Source organism: Lotus japonicus, chromosome 4, assembly GCF_012489685.1.
Source record: "Lotus japonicus ecotype B-129 chromosome 4, LjGifu_v1.2".
NCBI classification, from domain to species: Eukaryota; Viridiplantae; Streptophyta; class Magnoliopsida; order Fabales; family Fabaceae; genus Lotus; species Lotus japonicus.
The window spans coordinates 80,078,886-80,099,970 of record NC_080044.1 but is presented as its reverse complement, the minus strand read 5'-3'; the positions used below and the strand labels follow the sequence as shown (position 1 = coordinate 80,099,970).

The window sequence follows — 21,085 nt, the reverse complement described above, 5'->3', positions numbered from 1 at the left end:
ATCGTTTTCTCGTTTTTGTTGTAGTAGGGTCTTGGAGGGGGATCTATATCGTGAGGACATGAGACAATGGACTCTAAAAGTGGAGGTACGCCAGCTTCAGCCTCATGTGCTGTAATTTTTTACAACGGCAAGATTAAGGAGCGCAATAACAATTATAAGGCTATGGATCGACTCATGACAATTCTCAACTTGGTGGGAGATGAGTGGTTTGCAATTGAGGTTGAGGTGAATTGATGGAGGTCGAAAGAGGTGCTCAAAACCTAGGTAGGGAGGGTGGCGATGGTGGTTGGAAGAGGCTTGGATAGACAAGTTGATGGTGTGCTCAGGTGGTTCCTGACTTGGTGAGACACGATTAGGTTGTTGGGCAAGGTCAACTAGGAAGATGATGTGAGGGCTAGATTGACACCCCATTCTCCCTCTTCTCCTCCCTCTCCATTTCTCTTGTTGTGGTGAAGCTTGGTGCAACTTCTAAGGTCATGAATTCATGATATTTTCAAATGTACTATGTGCTACTTTATGGAATATTTTGTGTTATTATTTAATTTGCACGAAAGGGCAGGGCAGTTAAAAACTTAAAGATTCAAATTCCTTTATTTGGCTTGTAATCCAACTCAATGCGCCCTTTACTAAATTTCCACACCCTTTTGAAAACAACGTATCATTATCAAACCCCCATTTCCATTCCATTGCTCCTTCTTCTTTCCTTTCACTCTCAAATCACCCAACCCAAAATTTTCAAAACCCTTTCATCCAGGAACGAACACAAATTCTCCTTCTGCAATTCGCTTCGATCCACAACCGCTTCCACTGCAATTTCAACATCTTCAATTTTCCATTTCTCTGCTTCAACTCGTTCTCGTTTCATTCGCCGGATTTTGATCTCTCCGCCTCACAAACCGTGGCTTCCTTACCCTAACATTCTTCCTGCATTGCTTCCCCGAGACAGGTTCTGCGCCGATCTACTTCAATTTCCCTTTCTTTTCTCTCATTTCGTCGCTTGATTAATTATTTCTTAATTAATTAGCTTATAATGTAGCTGCGATTATGAGTTTAAGAACTTGTAGCTGCTCAGAATTGGAATATAGTTGTGTTTTTTTTTTCAATTTTTCTCTGTTGGGGTTGCAGTGTAGGTGTAGTTAATCGAAGGGGGAACGAGTATTGACGACTGAGCATGCAGTGGGAACGGGAGGGAGGGGGGAAAGGGGGAACTGAAAGCATAAATGGGTTTCCTCGGGGAGGTGTCAACCGAAGAGAAGGCACACTTGAAGGTAATGGAAGTATAGAACCACTGGGTTTCTGTCTTTGAGGATTTTTTTTTAGTTGCATTCATTGTTCACAGTTTCTACAACACTAGATTTTAATATGGTTTCAGGTGGCTGGCTCGTATCCGTGGTGAAGTGGTTCAATGCTGTGCTTCCTGACTTTAATCTTCCTTTAGAAACTTCAGCGGAGGAATTTAGGGCATGCTTGAGAGATGGGTCTGTGTTGTGCAGCATTTTGGAAATTTGGTTTCCTGGTGCATCAGAGGTAGTAGGACTATCTTTCACTTAGTTATCATGTTATGTGTTTATATGCTTCCTCTATTTATACAACTATGTAGGTAGTATTTGAACTTAAATGCCACATTTTTCCTCTTCCACGTTTGTGGATGGGAGAGCGAAAGCCAAATTTGGCTTTCCTATGCAAGTTAAAATACTTTTAAGTGTTTTCCAAACACACACCTATACGCAATGATCTTTATTTTCTGATTGCACAGACATTAAGTCAAAACATTTTAACTTTATTTATTTCTGTCACCTGTCTTCTAAGGAATGTGTTTTTTAACTTCAGGAAAGTAGCTATTGGAATGAGCCAGTTGGTGTTAAAAGGTTTCTGATGGCTTTGGATGAATTGGAATTACCGGGATTTGAATTGTCAGACCTGGAGCAGGTATAAGAAGTTCTTTGTGTGCAATGTAATTGGAGAACATGCTGAATTATTTCTTCGGTTGTCCTTGACTGAAGGATTGGCTACACAAAAGTACCACATATCTCTGTTCATTGGAAATAGGTTTTTTGTTTCACATTTTGTTACACAATGAAAGAGAGTCACTGAATAGAAGTTAAATATTTCATGGTTGTGAGGTTAATATTTACTTCAGTTGGATTTCTTCCTTATACTAGCTGGAGTGCTGGACTATGAATACTTAAAGAAATTGAATGGCACTGCCCAAATATGACACTGGAATTCTGTTTTTCTATACGATGATTTATAAGTTCTGTTCTAATTATTTAATTCCGTGGTCTGAGGATATATGCAGGGATCCATGGTGCCTGTGTTGCAGTGCCTTGAAACTCTAAGAACTCATTTTGATTATAATGATGTGCGAGAAAATATCCAAAGTTCTAGAAAGAGGTGGGACCAGTCAAATCCGACATCCCTAGAGGAAACTCATAATTTCCTCAAAGATGGTTCAAATTATCAACACACTGTGCATGGTTCTGCTGTATCAGGTATTGTGATCCATTAAAAAATGCCTTCCTCTAAATAGATTGATTGAAATTTAAGTTTGTTAGACTCCAATGACAGGATGCGATCCATGTGTCTGACCCCACATCATGGGATAAGACTTGGTAGTTGTTTAATGATGCTGTTGCTATTCCTGTCCAAACATTTTTATGCTATATGCTATATTATGCTTATTTATTTATTTTTTCCAGATGGAATTGCTTCCGCAGATTCTATTGGATTAAAGTCTAATGAACTGTTCCAGTTGAAGCAAGGATTGCACATGGATCTTTCAGATGCTAAACTTGATGAATTATTAAAATCAAACAATTTGGATGTAAGTAATGAGATACTTAATTTGTTTTTGTCTATCAATATTTCACTTTTTCTTGCTCTTATTACTCAATAGTTCTTTTATATGCATTTCACTCTCTTGTTCTTGTAGTTAACTCATGTATGGCACTAATATACAATTTAAATATTTTTATGCAGAATGTCTCAACTAAAGTGCTTTTTAACATAGGAAATAAGATCCTAAGTGATATCTTTGAAAGAAAGAATGGAGAAGTACCTCAAGTAAGTGGACTAAATACTTCTACAATAAATAATGTATACTACTACAACTACTTCTTTGCTTATTCTAGCAAAATTAAATAGCAGTTCAAATTCCCATGTATTATATGTTTTTAGGCTCAGCGTGCAACATGGCTGTTGAGGAAAATTCTGCAAGTAATTGAGTTGCGTTTTTCAAATCAAGCAGAAGGCATGAAAAATGTAAAGTAAACACATTCCTTATGCATTTTTTACTAAAGAATATTAGTTTTTCAGTTGCTATTGAAAAATGACCATTTTACCATGTTGCATTCCTGAAGCAAAACAATCTTTTCAAGGCTCGTGAGGGGAAGTACCAAACAAAACTAAATGCGCTTGAAGCCCTGGCAGCAGGGGCAACTGAAGAGAATGAGGTATTTTCTTTGTTGATGGATCTGGGGGCAAGCTTTACTATCCTTTTATATTATTATTGTTTTCTATTTTAGTTTTGAAGTTATATTCACTTTCTACAGGTCGTTACAAGTTGGGTTCAGCAGTTGAAGGTGCAAATCTCTCTCAAGCCCTATCTTCAAGTTCAAGATAATGGAACCAATTGTCTATTAGATCATTGGTTCTGTTAACTTCACTCTTGTTATTTTTTGTTGCCATTGTTATCATTGCTAATTTTCAAAAATAAAGAAGATTAAGTTGTTGGCTGGACTCATTTCTGTTGCATTTTAAAGTAATGTTCTTGATTTGGGTGAATAACTAATACTAATCATGGCTAAACAGTTTAAATAGTAAGAAACCACGTATATGGCATGCCTCTATTGCATCAAAGCCATTGGTCAGACACTTAGCTAATTTTATATAAACTTGTATGCCAATATTTTTGCAAGTAAAAACATTTGTATGATGATTACTACCCGTATATATAATGAAATGCTTATCTGTTAAAGGGGTGTTCCTTAAAATAAAATAAATGTTTGTTTATATTTAATGTGATTTTATATTTTTACTTTTAAAATTTTAAAAAGGTATTATTTTTCTTCTTATTTTTCAATGTGACATCTGTTAGCTACTAACTTCATTCAGTCGTTTGTTTCTTCAGTTTACTATGCAGCTTGAACAAACTAAATTTGAGGAGAAGAAGAAACTTGAAGAGCAGGATTTTTCTCGATTAAAGAAAGACAAAGTTCGTAATGAAATTGAAATTTCTGCATTGAAGCAAGATTTGGATATGGCCAAAAGAACATATGAAGAACACGTTTCACAGTTAGAATTACAAGCTGCTGAATCTAAAGCTGAATATGAGAAAAGGATAGTGGAACTTAAGCACCAGCTTGCTGATGCAAGGAAGCAAGTCAAGGATCTGGAGGCCTTTTCAGAATCTAGATCTCTGAATTGGAAGCATAAAGAGCATACCTATCAAAGTTTTGTAAATTATCAATCTAAAGCTTTCAAGGTTTGTTTCTTAATTTGCTGTGTGCTTCATGGTTTCCATTTGCTTTCTAGTGCTATGTCATATAATTTGATGCTTCATAGGAATTGAGAGGTGCCTTGAAGTTTGTCAAAAATGAAGTGATAAAAACGAAAAGAGGCTACTTAGAGGAATTCAAGTACTTTGGTAGGGTCCAATATTTAAAATTGTTCTTTATTATGCATTTATTATCTGATGAATTAGATGTATTTTAGTATTTACAAGATGTGGATATATAGGGATGAAGCTCAAAGGTCTAGCTGAGGCTGCTGAAAATTATCATGTCGTTCTAACCGAAAATAGGAAGCTGTACAATGAAGTTCAAGATTTGAAAGGTATGTATCATATAATTCTTATATTATAGTTACACTACACGTAAACCTCTGCTTGATTGCCGACTTGATTTATTCTTTCCTTTTTGTTTTAAACCATTTATGAATAGGAAATATCAGGGTATATTGTCGAGTCAGACCATTTCTTTCGGGGCAAAGTCAAAATCATACAACAATTGAGTTTGTTGGAGATGATGGAGAACTAGTTGTTAGCAATCCTCTTAAACAGGGAAAAGAAAGTCGCAGGCTTTTTAAATTTAATAAGGTTTTCGGTCAAGCAGCTAGTCAAGGTACTGCATTTTTTATTTTCTTTTCAATTTTTAGCATTTGTTATTATATTTTTACATGTTATGGACTGCCAGAGTTAATAGTAATGCGCAACTTATCAACCAAGATTTTTCTTCGCAGAGGAAATATTCTTGGACACTCAACCACTTATTCGTTCTGTTCTTGATGGGTACAATGTTTGTATATTTGCTTATGGTCAAACTGGCTCAGGAAAGACATATACGATGGTATACATTTTGTATGTACTTTATTTACACTGTTATGCATGTGGTTCAAAAAAGTTCACTACTTGGCAATTGTTTTTGATTTTTTTCTACTAGAGTGGACCTAGCCTATTATCAAAATCAGATTGGGGAGTCAACTATCGGGCACTTCATGATCTTTTCCATATCTCCCAAAGTAGAAGAAGCTCTATTGTTTATGAAGTTGAAGTTCAAATGGTTGAAATTTATAATGAACAAGTTCGTGATTTACTATCAAGCAATGGTCCTCAAAAGAGATATCCTTTTCCAAATTTTTTAATATTTTTCCCAGACCCCACAATATTAAGAGCCCTGTGCATTGGGCTGCCCTTGCTATTAGAAGTTCTGCAAATTTCTATATTCATACTATAGCTTGCATTCTTATTCACATATGTATTGACAATTTGACATACAACTATTGATGTTTACACTAACTCACGTGCATCAAAGATTCAACATAGTATTATACAGTTGTTCGCTTCATGCTTATTTATTTGATATCATGTATGTTTCCGTTGTTTGATTTAGACATGAAATAGCCTACCATTATTTACATTCTTTTTGTTTTCAAGGAAAAATACACCAAAGTATTGTTTCCTTGACTTGCACACACTTGGGATTTGGAATACTACCCAGCCAAATGGGTTGGCTGTTCCTGACGCAAGTATGCATTCTGTGAATTCAATGACAGATGTCCTCGAGTTGATGAATATTGGTTCGATGAATCGGGCAACTAGTGCCACAGCCTTAAATGAAAGAAGTAGCAGATCACACAGGTTAAATTCACAGTTCTAACCTTTTCAGATTTTCTTTCATGTACACTTTGCAACTGTGAAGACACAGAACTCACTTTTTTTTAATAATCATTTGACAGTGTTCTCTCTATTCATGTTCGAGGAACGGAATTGAAGACCAATACGCTGTTGCGTGGGTGTCTACATCTTGTAGATCTTGCGGGAAGTGAAAGAGTGGATCGCTCTGAAGCAACTGGAGATAGGCTTAAGGAGGCTCAGCATATAAATAAATCACTATCTGCTCTTGGAGATGTGATATTTGCTCTAGCACAAAAGACTCCACATGTTCCGTATAGAAATAGTAAATTGACTCAACTTCTTCAGAGTTCGTTAGGTAATTGTTGCCTTGCTATTATTGGTATCAATTTACAGCATTTTTTTATTTGGTTTCATTTGTTTGTGTTTTGATTTTAGCATATTGTTGTTATGCTTCACTAAGTTTTAATAGCTTTGTTACTTGCATTTTACAGGTGGTCAAGCAAAAACCCTTATGTTTGTACAGCTTAATCCTGATGTTGCTTCCTATTCTGAAACTGTAAGCACCTTGAAGTTTGCTGAGAGGGTTTCTGGTGTTGAGTTAGGTGCTGCTCGTAGCAACAAAGAGGGAAGGGATGTGAGAGAACTTATGGAGCAGGTTAGGTTGTTTTTATTTTTGACTGCGTTTTACATTGATATTTAATTTATTGAATTGGTATTAATAGCATGTTGTCAGCAAAGCAATGTTATGAAGTTTTTTTGTTCATTTTGACCTTTATGGCCATGACTCTTGTAGTAACTAATGCACCTGCACATATGGCTCATGCAGTAATGAATTCAAACCTGCACTTCATTTTATTGAGGAAGTATGTGCATCTGTGCGTGCACATGGCTTATGAAGCACTTAATTAATCCAATTACACTTAGTTAGTTTGGTTGGATTAGGAAGTTATGTTGGGAAAAACTTAAATCTTTCTGTTTAATGAGCTATTTACTGCTTAGGAAGCAGACCATGTTGACATTGTCTCTACCATACCAAATGGTCAACATACACTGTCTTTCTGTTTTTCTTGTAGCCAGTTGAATTGTTTGAGGTCCAGGATATACGGATACCAGTGAAATATAACGAGTTGCCTTAAACAGGTATTGCAATATTATTTACTATTGTACACTGACTTGTATTGTTCTTACAGTTGGCATCTCTCAAGGATGCAAATGCAAGGAAGGATGAAGAGATTGAGCGGTTGCAATTTCTCAAGGCTGATCACAATGGTGCAAAGCTTGGAATTGTCTCACCAAGGCATGGGTCATCATCTCCAAGGAGACATTCCATAGGGACTCCCCGACTTGGCACTAGACTTTCAGGAGCAAGGAGCTTTAGAGCCAGTGAAAAAGCAGCTTCTGACATGGATAACTGCTCAGAGTATAGTGACAAGAATTCAGAAGCTGGCTCTCATCAGTCAATGGATGATTTCAGGAACAAACCCAGTTCCCTACGGTTGAAATTAGCTAGTGAAGATACCAGTCAAAATTTGAATGAGGACATTGAACTCTTAAAATTTGGAGATGCGGATTCGGAGGAGAGATTAAGTGACATATCGGATGGTGGTCTTTCAATGGGAACAGAAACTGATGGTTCAATCAGCAGTATTGTGGAGTACACTCTTTTCCCTGAACTCGAGAAGGCAGCTGAAACTACACCAGATAAGGGCAGAACAGCTGACAACCTTCCACCTGAGAGCACAGAAAAGTGAGTTCTCTCTTAAAAGTTAAAACTTATTCAAATAGAGTAATGATTATTGGTACATGTATGCTTTATCATTTCAAATCATAGTTGTTTACTTAGGACTTTGTAACAAACTATATATTGAACTCAGACCTGATATCAATTTGCCTTCTATTGAATGCAGGCCTGTTATGCCATCCAGAATTCCGAAAGCTCCGCCACTCCAGCCAAAACTGCAGACAAGAACTTCTACTTCTAGGCTATCATTGAACAGAAGCTCATCAAAGGTTTTGTCAAGTATGTATATCCAATTAACTTACCCCTTCAATTCTTTTCAAGTCTCCAAAATTCAAATAAATAATCTGTTATCACTTCTTTTCCTATTTTAAATAGATCCATGACCTAATCTTCCTTACTTGTTCTGCTTCTTATTTCTCGTCTTTAATGTAGGTGTTAGGAAACCCACAGTTGGTAGCTCTTCGTCGGTGAAGCCTTCCAATTCCAAACGTTGGCAATAGTTAGGATGCCACTTTGATGCTGGAGAGTGCTTGTAGCAATAGCCGATAGGAACTTTTTATTAATGTTAGGTGTTCATTCTATTAAATTGTACTCAAGGCTCAAGGGTTATTGCTTATTTCAGCTTCAATCAGTTGTTGAATGAGGCGATTGCAAACTCTACCTTGTAACTAGTTTGTATGTAAGCTTCATGGTTTTCTCTGCCATATTACTTAGTTTGTTGTATTTACAACTTTCCTTGAGTAATGTTCTCTGCTATATTGTATACGCAGATGAAAAGTCAGAAATGGTTAAATTTGAAAACATTAAATCCTTTCATTTGAATCGAAGTTCGAACATTTAAAACAAAAATATAGAATTGAATTGGGATTTGGGTGAAGGTGGGGGAGGAACGGTTATCAAGTCTAAATCAACTTTTTAGAACCCGGAACCAAATAGTTATTTGGTCTGATTCTGGGTTTTCAGAATCTGATAACGAATTAAGTGAGGACATTAATGTTAGGAAAAAAAAATCTTCCAATGTGTAGGTGGTTAAATGAATGGGCTATTGGGCCGCTTAAAAATTCAATTGCAACTAGAGCAAAACTTGTCAATATATTTGGGAAGTTGTTACTCTTTAGGAGGACATGTGGAAAGTGATTTAAAACTGTTTAGATACAAAATATTTGAAACCATGGTAGTTGAATCGCGTATCGTATCGTGTATCGGAAGACCTATTTTTTGTCTCGTGTATCGTATCGTATTATGTATCGTACGATACAAAAACACACAAAAATAAGTTATAAATGAAAAATATATGATATATATAATATATTTAATCAAAGGATGACAAAATGCAAGTTTTCACCTCCTTCAAAATCATCAATAACATGACAAATGCAAAACACTTCCATACTTGCTAAACTATGCTTTGATCATACAACTTAATAATAGAGTTGAACGGGCTTGAAGACTTGAAGTTGAACCCGTTGGTTTTGATTATGATAGAACATGCATTGAAATTGGGGATTTTAGGGTTATTTCAATCCCTAAATTGATTGGTTTAGTTGATTGACCCACTTTACCCCAAATTTAAAAAAAGAATCGCAAAAAATGCTTAAAATAACAAATATCTGAATCGATGCGATACATCTTCGTATCGCGATACAACGATATAGCCGATACAGGTGCGATACAGGTACAATTCGATACACAGGTACGATACGTATCATTAGGCTAAAAAAATGTATTGTATCGCGTATCGTATCGTGTATCGTACGATACTTACTACCATGTTTGAAATACCCATCCCACCCAACGTTTTTTTTTTTTGGCCATCAAACACACCACCTGTCTCCCCCCTCAAAACGTCTCCAACTCCGGATATTTATTTTTTGAGTGTTGCAATGTAGCCCAAAAAATTGGATGAAACGCGGGCTTGGATCCTGAACTTTTAACTGAAAAAAAAGTACTTAGAATTTAAAATCGTACATGTGAATAAGATTTAGATAATAATACAGGCATAGGATAAAGAGTATTTAATTAATAAGGAGAACTTGTAGCATAGCGTCTGGGTGGTGTAGTCGGTTATCACGCTAGTCTCACACACTAGAGGTCCCCGGTTCGAACCCGGGCTCAGACATAATTTATTAGTTTTTTTTTAAGGATAAGATACAAATGAAATTCCTATTTTAACCTACACAATGACAATCGCACATAAGATGTATGTTTGCTTATTATTTTAGGGAAATAATACTGTTATTTACAAAGTTCTTAAAAAGCTATAATTTTTTTAAAAATCTAAACATCTATTTAATATATATTCATGAATAATTATGTAACTTACACATATTCTAATGTGTCTCAGTAGTGTAGTTGATTATCTTTCTATTGTTTAGTTTACTCATCATCATTTTTAGCCAGTGAAATTTATCTGAACTACTTTGGTGCCCCATTATTGCCTGAACCGGTAACCTGTGTTGTAGATGTTGTGAGACAAAAGTAAAATGAACTATGTGAAGTGTGAACACAATGAGATCTGGTGAGACATTATTCATTGAGGTGTTTATCTCTTTGCAAATGCAGGGGTGTCTTTAGATAGAGTTTTGTCTTAGCATTTAATTAATTAATTAATTGATTAGGGTTTGAAATGATTTTAGTTGGGTTTTAAATTTTAAAAAGTAGGGTTTTAGGGTTTTTTTACATTCAGTAAAAAGTAAAAACACACTAGAATGAGATGGTGAATGTGTAAAGGAATAAACCCTCTTTAACCTCATCGTCCCCACTTTCACCTCAAAGCATGAATCTCAGAGCTTGTCGTCAACCCTCGCCCTCGTCAAGGTTTCACTTCTTCTTCTTCACTCTCGCTCTCGTCGTCAAGGTTCTACTTCTTCACTCACTATCTCTCTCATTCCATAATTTCACTGTCTTCTTCCTTTTTCTGCAGAGGACCTCATTCACTTAGCTCCATTCAAGTGCTCAATTTTCATTCAGCTCCCATTCTCTTCGTTTCTTCTATATCATACAAATGACAAGCATTTAACTGGTAATTTCAGCTGTTTTTTTTATTCTCTCTTGTTCTGTGCGTTTATCATAAGCTTGATTATCAATGTACATGTTAGATTTTTTATGGGTAAGGTCTAATATGAGTGACATATAACTGTTTGATATATTGAGGGTATAGTCCAAAATTGGAACTTGGTTAATCACTTCTGAGATTAAGTACTTATGTAATTCACTTACTTTGCAATTTATTATGGTGCATTCTGTTTCATTTTTTCAGGCAATTTCTATCCAGACATATTCAGGCTATACTTGAGATTATGTCTGGATGCAATAAATCACCTAAAAATGATCAACATTCGATCAAATATAGGTGGATTCGACATGGGAGAGCATCCTTTGATTCTGATCTTTCGTGCTCAGATTATTCGCCTTCTCTTTCCAGTAATGAGAATAAGAAATGCTACACAAGTTCTCAAGTGAAGTCCCCTGAGATACTGAGCACTTCTCAGCTCATCTCTGCGATAGGTCAGATATGGGATTCTGCGGGTCGCCCACTTTCTTTTGTGCTCCCAGAGGAAGATGTGAATCGAGATGGTAAAGGATTTCCAATAGAGAAAATTCTGGGTAAAACAGATGAGAAAAGGACTGATGTGGTTACTTCAAATAACTCTAGTTACTATCCTGTTAATACGGGGGCTATTAGTGGTTTTAGTTCTAGGATTGTACAGGAAAAATTGGATTTCCCTAAGGTGACAAAAAAGATGATAGTACTTGAATCTTCTAATGAAAGTCAAGATTATATTTATTCGTTATTCCAAAGAGTTTTGCTGACCAGTAATAAAAATTCAAATGAATATTGTAAAGACATGGAACTTGGGAATGAAGAAATCCCATTTAGATCAGGTAATGTACATTGGTGGATGAGTAGGTATGCTCCTAAGGGGCTAAATTGCCATGTGGAGGTTAGTAAACCTGAGAACCTGGAAACTGATTCTCCTGTTGCTCAGGCCTGTATTTCAACGGATACTAGCACCCCTGTATTGGCTAATGAAAGTGATGAATGCAGTCCTGATTTGATCATACATGAAGCTCGACAATCATCTAATGATGCAATTCTGAGCACAGGAGTAGTTAGCTCTCTGTGTTCAGACTATTTTCTTCAAGCCACCCCTGATACTAAGACAGATGTTGGTGCTTGTCAGACACAATCTTCTAGTATCTATACGGACTATCATATCAACTCTTTAGCTTCCTGTAGTAGTGCCTCTGTGCGGAACCGACACAAGATCGATGATAGTGAATTACTGGAAAACCAAAGAAAAAATTTATTCGATATAACTGATGATAAACATATGGTTCAAAACTTCTCTGCAACCCATCAGAAGCCTTTTAATTCCCTAGCCAAGCAAGAACATGCTTTTTCTGGGGCATTAGCTGGAATATGTGTCAGCCTTTGTCTGCATCCGGTTGACACAATTAAGACAGTCACTCAATCATGCCGTGCAGAGCAGAGGTCCATCTTTTACATTGGCAAATCAATTGTTTCTGATAGAGGTTGGATTTTAAGAGAATACTTGCTAGAATTTGTGTTCTTACATTTTTTTAGATTAAATCTTCCACTAAATAGCTTCTTCATAGAGTAGATGGACTGATTTCAGGTTTGCCTGCACTATATCGTGGAATTACTACAAACATTGCATGCTCAGCTCCAATTTCCGCAGTTTATACTTACACCTATGAATCAGTTAAATCAGCTTTTCTTCATTTTCTTCCAAAGGTAACTTGTCTTCTCTATACTCGATTCATCTAAGTGGAGTCATTTGAAGTTGCTTATCCTTACTGTTCCGTGTTTATTTTCCCCCTTAGATTTTTATTTTATTTCTACTAGTGGTACCATTTAGGTGAGAAAAACTATACAAGTTAAAATCACTGTTGACATTGTAGTGTTAGATATCAAAGATTAGCCTCAGTCTTATAATAATTGTTATGCTTATTGCATAAATGAGGTTTCAACCATCTTTTTGTGCAGGATTATTCTTCTTTTGCCCATTGTGCGGGAGGTGGTGTTGCAAGCATTGCTACCTCTTTCATTTTTACTCCCAGTGAGCGTATAAAGCAACAAATGCAAGTTAGGTCTCATTATGGCAACTGCTGGTATGCTTCATTTCTTTGGAACATCTTTACCTGTAATGACATAAAACTGCTTGCTTTTGAGTATGCCCTGGCTTTATGTGTCTGTAATGAACTGCGTTCTGTTATTGCAATTTGTGTTCATTGTTTCTGAAGATTTCTTAATTTTTCAGTATCTCCTTTGTATGTGTAATCTGGTAGTCTCAAATATTTTCTTCATGTTGGGAGATCCTTATTATGCTGGAATTTTTTTCCATGCAAGACCTGTATAATTGTATTACTTTTGCTTATCTATGCATCTTTATGAGTATATATCTGTGCAGGGATGTCTTGGCTGGTATTATTCGAAAGGGTGGTTTTTCCTCCCTATATGCGGGTTGGGGAGCTGTTCTGTGCCGCAATGTTCCGCATTCCATTATCAAGGTTAGTTGGTGCTTTCAACATTCAATGCATGTTTTTACTGAAATAGCTGACAGAAAATTTTGTCACTAAGGTGGGATGGGCTGTTTGAATGAGAATTTTGTAGTGTACGTCCCAAAGTTTTATGCTAAAGATTCATTATTTTCCATGTTGGCTGTCAACTTTGACCTTGGAAAATTTCATGTCAAGCCCTCTTTGTTGATATTACTCCATTAATTTTCTTCTTTAGTTGTTTTTTCGAAGTTCTTCAGAAACACAGGCATTATTTATGGCTTTTGTCTATGCTTAATTGTAGTTTTACACATATGAAAGCTTGAAGCAAGTCATGCCATCTTTTTCATCTAGTATTCAGTCCAGCTCATTACAGACTGTGAGTTAATGTTTGTTCCTTGCACTTTCTTAATCATCATTTTTTGTCTCACTACAATGGATGTTATTAAGATGATTTTACAAATTTTTGTAGTTAGTGTGTGGAGGATTAGCCGGATCTACTGCTGCTTTATTCACAACTCCTTTTGATGTGATCAAGACTAGATTACAAACACAGGTTTGTAATAAACAAGTCCTTCAACTGTATAATTTCTTATTACTATGTTTCTGAAACTGTTTTTTGTAAAAGTGTGAAGTTTGATATCAGTTTTCCTGTTATCTGTAATCAGTTTCTAATTTCAATATGTTATTTTTAAATTATATTTTTAAATTTCAATATGTATTATTTTATCCTTATTTTTTTTGGTTGTGTATATGATTTTTTTTAATTTATGCTTCTAATAAAAATGAATTCACTGCAGATTCCAGGAACCACAAATCAATATGACAGTGTGCTCCATGCCCTTTATAAAATCAGCAAGAATGAAGGTTTGAAAGGCCTATACAGGTATTGTTTTCTGAGTCTAGCCATTATTATTTAGATCAGAAGAAAACATCTGATAACAGAAATAAGAGCCAATGCTATACATTCTGTCTGGGATGTCGATTGAAATGGAAATTACACGATGACATTTGTTTTTGGATGTGCTTTGTGTATGTTTTCAGGGGGTTGACTCCAAGGTTGATTATGTACATGTCTCAAGGATCCCTGTTCTTTGGTTCATATGAATTTTTCAAGAGGCTATTTTCTCTGGACAAGAATGTTGAGGACAGAAAAAATATAGAACTAACAAAAAGTGTGTCATGAGGAGTAGCAGCAGCACCCCCAGGTCTTGATAGTTTGCATTTTTGATATTTAGTGTGTGGAGGAAAAGTTCAATGGTGCCACAAGCAGGTTCATGAACTGTATATGTAGTCCATGTATGATTGCCTCCACAGAGAGGGCTCATAGCTTAGAGAGACACTAGCAATTCAAAAATTCATTGTCATATTTTAGATAAGCAATTTTGCATGTACATAGAAAAAACTAAATGTAAAGTAAAGGTAATATCTTCCTTTGAAATTTGTTTAATTACTGCATATAACCATCTATTACTGCATATCATCATCGAAGAACAAGAAATACGTGACAGTCTAAAATCCTACAAAAGTTTATGGCAATTTATAACAGTGAAAATTTGCTATTAACATAGCCTATATTGGTAAACTTTTCAAATACTACACTAATATAATAGTTTTTCAAAGCATATCATTCTACCATCAGACTGATAGACACGATGTTGTTTTAGGTTAAGCAGAAATCTTGAGTTTGTGACATTGTAAATGCAACATGGATAAGATTGTTTTAGTGGATGATATATGTGGTTTAAATAAAAAAAAAAATATCATCTTAATTTCGTAAGAAAAGTGGAATGTCTAATTTTGTTTGGTGATCCTTATCTTTGCATTGTCACCCTCATCTTGTTCCATGACTTCTACTATGGAATGGGGTTACCCAAATTGGTATTTTTTTTTAATTACCTTAATTTTGAAATGTTAAAACTTAAAAGCAATTTACTCAAGTTAAGTAAAAAAGAAAAGTGGAATATCAACTTTTGACTTCCCGTCCTTTTCTTTGCATTAACTTCCACGTCCTTGTTTGCTGATAATTCCTGTTATGGGATAATTTTTTCTCTTGTCATTATCAAGAAACAAAGTGGATGAAAGAAATAAAAGAGGAAATAAAGAAATATAGCTAGCCCTTGTCTTTTTGGTACGAGTACGATAAAGCTATTGTACTGTCTTGTCCCCTTAAGAAGCCCATCAATTTATTACCAAGAGGGGACAATGGTTGTGGCCCCGTGAGAGAGGTTCAACAAGGCCAAGTGACCACAGATTTTTACAGTAAAAGTTCATAGTAAATCTATAATATGGATAAGTTAGAAATTATTTATAGCTAGTTCATAGTAAATTTATAGTGATTCTAAAAGAATAGGTACCAATTAATTATCATTCATGTGATGTGGCGCGTATGTCCCATTAATGCTGACTGGAATGACATAAGCCACATAGACACACTAACTGCAAGGACTAATTCTAGCTATTTATCATTTTAAAGGAATCTAAACTGATGATTTCTTTTATAGAAATTGAAAGTGATACAATCCTACATTACCTGAACTAAACATTTTTAACCCTAAATTTTAATATGCAACTCTTGTATAAATTATATTTTTGGGTTTTATGATTTTAGTACTACTGAAAAAACAATTTGAACTTACTCCTCTTCATTGTTGGAGGAAGAAGTGAGGGGAAGAATCTATCCAATAATTAAATTTCCTTTGAACTTTCTGCCTCTTAAATTTTTTGACTCAATACTCAAAGAAGAGAGGCCAACAATATGGATTTATTCCAATCCACTTCCCACAATTTATCATATCATAATCTTAATAGGTATAAACAGGAAGAGAAAGGATGGCTATGCTATCTCCTACTAAGTGTAAAGGAACTTTTTTTCCCTTCCCTCAACCTAATCCCATTACAATATGGACAATATTTTGTTTCTATCCCATGTACTTCCAGAAACTGGAATAAAAGAACTTATTACAAAGAATGCTTCTGACACCTCTAAATTGCTATCCCTATCAGCAAGCAACCCCTTCACATTTTCCCTCAGGATGCTGAGGGTGCTTCACAGCTTCAGCATTGTGCCCCTAGCAAACAAAACTTCATCTTCATGTGAATCCCACCCTCACTTAGAACCTCTTCTACAGTTCTACCTTGTTGCTGTTGCATCGATTCATCTCCGCAAGCATAGTGGGTTTCTTTCTCTAACCAGCAATGCCTTAATTTAAAGGCTTCAGCTGGGAGAAAGATTAGAGAGTATATATTATATTTTCTATTTGATCACCATAACTCCATATCCTAGGAGGTTGTAGCCTATTTGGATCAGCTTCTTTTTTCTCAGAATCAATTCTGATAAGCATAAGCTACTCAAAGAGACATAAGCTCCTCACCTAGAAGGATTTCCCAACATGTTATTGCTCAAGCCTGCACTTTATACTCGTGCAATAGGAGAAAAAGGTGGGTTTAACATATAGGATCGAGGAATTCTTTTTGGGGTATTGCACTCAGACTTTTTCTCAGCAGTGACCGATTTGAAAAGAAGCTCCCCTTCCTCCTCGATGAGCATTTTCAAAGAACTGCATTGAGATAACTTCTGGTTTTCCTTGTGCCCTGCACTGTTGAAGGCTGAAGTGCCATGCAAAATGGCAATGCAGATGGAGAATGCTTGTAGTGTGGATAACTGTGCATGAAAATCAACAGCATAATGCCCCTCTTCAACTATTGTCATGCGGAAGGTAGGACTACTTTCTTTCGCTCCCTGTGCACATAAAGATCACATTAAGAACTAGTAAACAAAATAATAATCTCATAATGAACATTGGTAAACCTGCTATTCTGAAGAAAACTGTAATAAGAAACACTGGCTAATCCAAAGCCAATATAGATGTATGTCTCATAAAATTAGAGCTAGAATATCAGGGAGTCAAACATATATACACTAATAGTTTTTTCTTACATATATGTAACACTCAACACTAGTAAACTATTTCATCTACTTATGTCCCTTTAAGAAACAGTTGCTGTGAAATTTAAATTGTACCTGGACGAAAAGTTCGAGTGGTTGATATTCCTTCATAAGTGGCTGGTCTTCCGCAAATCGTATACTAGGATTGCCCAAAAGAATAAGGGGACAGGCCATGTCCCAGCCACCACAATCACAACCTCCGCCATGTCTCAATCGATCAAGTAACGATGAGGGACCCCGGCCTTCAACATTCGGCAAACCATGGCTGCCAGTTGGTATTACCACCTTCACTTGTTCCTGATCTTTGCTCTCATGAATACTCTTTCTACTCTGATCTACTGATGCAGAAAGATTGCTTATGTTGGAGTATTCTTTAGGACTTACTCTATCCCCTCTCTTGTACTTCAAGCTCTCTCTCTTTGAAAATGGAATTTGCAGGACAATGGCAGCAACTTCAAGGTTTGAATTGGATTCGGTGGGTAACAAAGGATAACAATTTGAATCAACATGGCTTGATAGAGGTTTGTTTCTGATTGATTGTTTCTCTTCATCCAGCCTGAATGTTTCTTCCTTCAATCTAACAGGGGAAGCTTTTGGAGTTTTTGAAGCATCTTGTTCACAGAAAGACTTTTTTCCAGACGAAACGCTATGTCTTGAGTGTGTGAGATCATACAACACAAACTCTGTCACCATAGTGTTGTCAAATGCTGTGTCTTCTTGTTTAGAACATAGATTACAGGAAACTAGCATCTGTGCTACTATTGAGGAATCTTTGACAAAATCATGAGACTCCAACCCAGTGGCATTGCTCTTCTTTCTAGTATCAATGGAGTGAAATGTATATACCCAATTAAAAGCATTACCTACTCTCCATGTCTTGGCCACAAACACATCTTCAGGGCATTTGACCTTGAACTCAAAAAAAGGCATTCCATGTTTGTTTTCCATCTTGAGATTACAATGCAGGTGAACCGGTGAAGATGCTATACCCGAATACTGGATTTCTCTGTTGATAAACTCAGAAATAATGTCGGAATGATTTCCTTTGTTGGATAACTCATTCAGCAAATATTTCTGATAAGACCTGTTTCTTGCAATGTTTGCTGCCTCATTTGAAGTTTCCTGCACATGGCTCATTGGACTTCTCAAAGATTGTGACTTTGTGAAATGATTCATCCTTTTCCTAATAGGTGAAGATTGAACGTTTGGACTTGCTTTTGATGAGGAATCACTTTCCGATGGAGATAGTAAGTGAGAGACTTTCACCTTAGCAGACACTGACTTTTGCAATGAGTGGACTTTGTATTTTTCAAGAAGAGAATTGCCACTAATTAGAGAATCAGAAACTTTATCACTTCTGGACATCAAATTGATAGAATCTCTCCTTTCCACTGCAGTAGAGTTTCTTTTCTTAACATCTGAATGTATGCAAAGTTCAATAAAGCCATTTGCGGAACTCAAATTTGAATCATGAGATATCTCAGAAGATCTCTTCCTGGAACCTTCATCATCTGAACCACATAAAGAATCAACAATGCTGCCTGAGAAAGAGGTTTCACCCCTACTTGAAAATTCTATTTTTTTCCTTCCCCCTACCATGGTGCCCATTTTCCTTATAAATTTTACTTCCTCTGAACTCTGATACACGGAGCCCCGCCTCGTCTCTACATCAACTTCCAGTCCATTAGGTCTAGAAAGAAGGCTCTTGCATGAAGCACTGCGGAAGCGAGCAAATTGAATCTCCGCAAAGTCCTCCTTGAGGGTAAAAAACTCACCGTTCCGTGGGGGTTTTCCCTTTTTAGATCTCTTCTTCGCATTCACACAATACTGATGAGATGGAAGAACAGTATTGGGACTCAGAACCTTTGCAGACTTGTCATTGAGATCCAACTCCAACTCTTGTCTTCCCATTGATTAATCCAAAGGCCTGCAACACAATAAGGAGGAAAAAAAACACATTCATTAATTTGTAGCAAGGAGACAAACAGATTCAACCCCACTTGACATAATGCCACAAGGTACTTACTATCTAACCAAATTTATATTTGATGAATTATATATAAACTTGCTAAAAGTAAGCTATTCTAAGAAGTACCCAGATGAGAGGGGAAACCTTCCATTGTTAGACTAAAAAGAAAGACAACTACAACACATTCAGGATTTTATACAAATTATATCAAAATGTTAGACTTAATAATTACATTTGGTGCAGGAAATGGTACCTGCACATCAGAACAGTTATCTACACTCCTAAAAGACATAATTTTGCAATGGCAACTAAACAACCATTATTGAGAAACAGGGAAATTTTTCTTGAAAAGAACAACATTGATTCCAAGCACCGAAAAAGAAATTATGTATGATCTGTTAGATGAATAAAAAAATTGCAAAAGGAAAAGAAAAAAAGCTGTATGAATTGATCTGTATAACGCCCAAATGTGACGTGAGTAAAGTGACAATGATGAATGTCCCATACATGTTTAAATAAAGAAATTAATAAAGCAAACCATGATTGATGATTTGATACCAAACCACAACAAGGGAAAATGCTAAAGCATGTTAAGGAAAAACAAACAAAAACAGAAGAAAAAGGAAAAGTCCATACTGGAGTAGATCTTGGATTAGCAAGCTGAAGAAAAAGAGAGAAACCTAATAAGCAGTGTTCAATGCAGAATCATAAATTTCCAAACTTGAGCATACAGACTGCAGAAGAATAACTTATTCAACCGACCCATTTGATTAAAGTCCAAACCCATGTGTATAGTTAACTCAAATTTCCAATCCAGAACAAGCAAAGAAAAACAGTGTTGAAAACTGATTGAAGTAGAATAGCAACAAAGCTTGTTTCAATGGTGACAAAAAGTGATGTTGAAACAGAGAGGAACATCAACAACAACAACAACAATGAAATCTCTCTCACACGAGAGAAACAGGAGAGAGAGAGAAGAGACAAGAAGGGTGGTGTGCTCATGCATATGATGTGAGGTCCCTACCAACAAGCCATGTTCTTCAAAGCAAAATCATACTGTTTTCTTTTCTTTTCTTTTCTTTCTATGTTTTGTTTGTTTATTTATTTATTTTTATTATTGTTATTACTAGTTGTGTCTCACTCACTCAGCATGAAACTAGTGATCTAAAACAAAAGCAAGTGAGTGAAGAAACCGAGGAAAAGAATCAAGAGAGAGTGCCCTTGTTGAAAAGACAAATTACACCAGAGAGTCATAGCATTTGGGTTTGCTACTTTTGTGCACTAGGGGAAGGGTAATTGTGGAATTTCAGGATGTCTTTTTTTCTAATCCTTTTTATGCTCTAATATTATATTAAGTAGAGTTTTCTTGACAAAATTTACTCTACACATAGCTTAGAGATTGATTTTTTAGCTTAATACTTCACCATGCCTTACTGCAGAAAAAGTGGCAATGCAAGAAAAAAAGAAAGAAGATATTAGTACAAACGGTGGTTGTTTGAAGAAATGTGTTTGATTTATTACAAACGGTGGTAGTTGTTAGAAGAATTATGTGTGATTTCTCTTACAAACGGTGGTGGTTGTTAGAAGAATTATGTGTGATTTCTCATAAAATAAGTTGGTGTTGGGTGTAAGGCCAAAATAAATCTGCACTCATGTTCATGAATCATGACTTTTTTTGGGTACATTTTAGTTTTTTAGGTACATTTCATGAATCGTGATTAACTCTAATAAAGGATATATGTGCTAAAAAGGAGTGGCTTTGTTTTGCAA

The 21,085-nt window shown here is 35.8% G+C and overlaps 3 protein-coding genes and 1 non-coding gene across 10 annotated transcripts; 3 read left to right on the top strand and 1 right to left on the bottom strand.

Annotated features, from left to right (window-relative positions):
- Positions 1-612: 612 nt before the first annotated feature.
- Positions 613-8,614, top strand: LOC130710992 (kinesin-like protein KIN-14J). Of its 2 annotated transcripts, none has more exons than XM_057560413.1 (22): positions 613-946; positions 1,126-1,268; positions 1,373-1,527; positions 1,831-1,929; positions 2,300-2,492; positions 2,718-2,824; positions 2,980-3,063; positions 3,178-3,261; positions 3,360-3,452; positions 3,552-3,581; positions 4,130-4,483; positions 4,564-4,645; positions 4,738-4,833; positions 4,941-5,120; positions 5,239-5,345; positions 5,439-5,618; positions 5,973-6,136; positions 6,235-6,488; positions 6,625-6,788; positions 7,324-7,880; positions 8,041-8,153; positions 8,307-8,614. In XM_057560413.1, the coding sequence occupies exons 2-22, from the start codon at positions 1,172-1,174 to the stop codon at positions 8,372-8,374; spliced, it is 3,261 nt and encodes a 1,086-aa protein (XP_057416396.1). In that variant the 5' UTR covers positions 613-946; positions 1,126-1,171; the 3' UTR covers positions 8,375-8,614. The 2 variants fall into 2 exon arrangements, with proteins under 2 accessions (XP_057416396.1, XP_057416395.1); XM_057560412.1 differs by having other exon boundaries at positions 2,700-2,824.
- Positions 8,615-9,919: 1,305 nt separating this feature from the next.
- Positions 9,920-9,993, top strand: TRNAV-CAC (transfer RNA valine (anticodon CAC)). Its single transcript has one exon. It is a non-coding gene; the product is annotated as a tRNA-Val (tRNA).
- Positions 9,994-10,631: 638 nt separating this feature from the next.
- On the top strand, positions 10,632-14,838 carry LOC130715278 (adenine nucleotide transporter BT1, chloroplastic/mitochondrial). Of its 4 annotated transcripts, XM_057565355.1 has the most exons (10): positions 10,632-10,691; positions 10,798-10,896; positions 11,134-12,410; positions 12,515-12,633; positions 12,886-13,010; positions 13,310-13,409; positions 13,702-13,776; positions 13,870-13,953; positions 14,198-14,283; positions 14,442-14,838. In XM_057565355.1, exons 3-10 carry the CDS (start codon positions 11,174-11,176, stop codon positions 14,581-14,583), a joined length of 1,968 nt encoding a protein of 655 aa, XP_057421338.1. In that variant the 5' UTR covers positions 10,632-10,691; positions 10,798-10,896; positions 11,134-11,173; the 3' UTR covers positions 14,584-14,838. The 4 variants fall into 4 exon arrangements, 2 of the variants coding, with proteins under 2 accessions (XP_057421338.1, XP_057421339.1); XR_009011610.1 differs by lacking the exons at positions 10,632-10,691; positions 14,442-14,838 and having other exon boundaries at positions 10,698-10,896; positions 13,874-13,953; XR_009011611.1 differs by lacking the exons at positions 10,632-10,691; positions 14,442-14,838 and having other exon boundaries at positions 10,698-10,896; positions 13,702-13,786; positions 14,198-14,243.
- Positions 14,839-16,142: 1,304 nt separating this feature from the next.
- On the bottom strand, positions 16,143-20,405 carry LOC130715837 (uncharacterized). Of its 3 annotated transcripts, none has more exons than XM_057565967.1 (3): positions 19,996-20,405; positions 17,422-19,273; positions 16,143-17,139 (listed from the first exon to the last, which is right to left on the bottom strand). In XM_057565967.1, exons 2-3 carry the CDS (start codon positions 19,255-19,257, stop codon positions 16,813-16,815), a joined length of 2,163 nt encoding a protein of 720 aa, XP_057421950.1. In that variant the 5' UTR covers positions 19,258-19,273; positions 19,996-20,405; the 3' UTR covers positions 16,143-16,812. The 3 variants fall into 3 exon arrangements, with proteins under 3 accessions (XP_057421950.1, XP_057421949.1, XP_057421951.1); XM_057565966.1 differs by having other exon boundaries at positions 19,952-20,404; XM_057565968.1 differs by lacking the exon at positions 19,996-20,405 and adding an exon at positions 19,569-19,934.
- Positions 20,406-21,085: the final 680 nt, after the last annotated feature.

Bases quoted from the DNA above. Each gene is read 5' to 3' on its own strand.
- LOC130715278 (XM_057565355.1), top strand. From the start codon at position 11,174: ATGTCTGGATGCAATAAATCACCTAAAAATGATCAACATTCGATCAAA. The intron at 13,777-13,869 runs GTGAGTTAATGT...AAATTTTTGTAG, and splicing joins AGTCCAGCTCATTACAGACT to TTAGTGTGTGGAGGATTAGC. The intron at 14,284-14,441 runs GTATTGTTTTCT...GTATGTTTTCAG, and splicing joins GGTTTGAAAGGCCTATACAG to GGGGTTGACTCCAAGGTTGA.
- LOC130715837 (XM_057565967.1), bottom strand. From the start codon at position 19,257: ATGGGAAGACAAGAGTTGGAGTTGGATCTCAATGACAAGTCTGCAAAG. The intron at 17,140-17,421 runs GTACAATTTAAA...TTATGTGCACAG, and splicing joins CACTCGAACTTTTCGTCCAG to GGAGCGAAAGAAAGTAGTCC.
- LOC130710992 (XM_057560412.1), top strand. From the start codon at position 1,172: ATGCAGTGGGAACGGGAGGGAGGGGGGAAAGGGGGAACTGAAAGCATA. The intron at 1,269-1,372 runs GTAATGGAAGTA...ATATGGTTTCAG, and splicing joins AAGAGAAGGCACACTTGAAG to GTGGCTGGCTCGTATCCGTG. The intron at 4,834-4,940 runs GTATGTATCATA...ATTTATGAATAG, and splicing joins TGAAGTTCAAGATTTGAAAG to GAAATATCAGGGTATATTGT.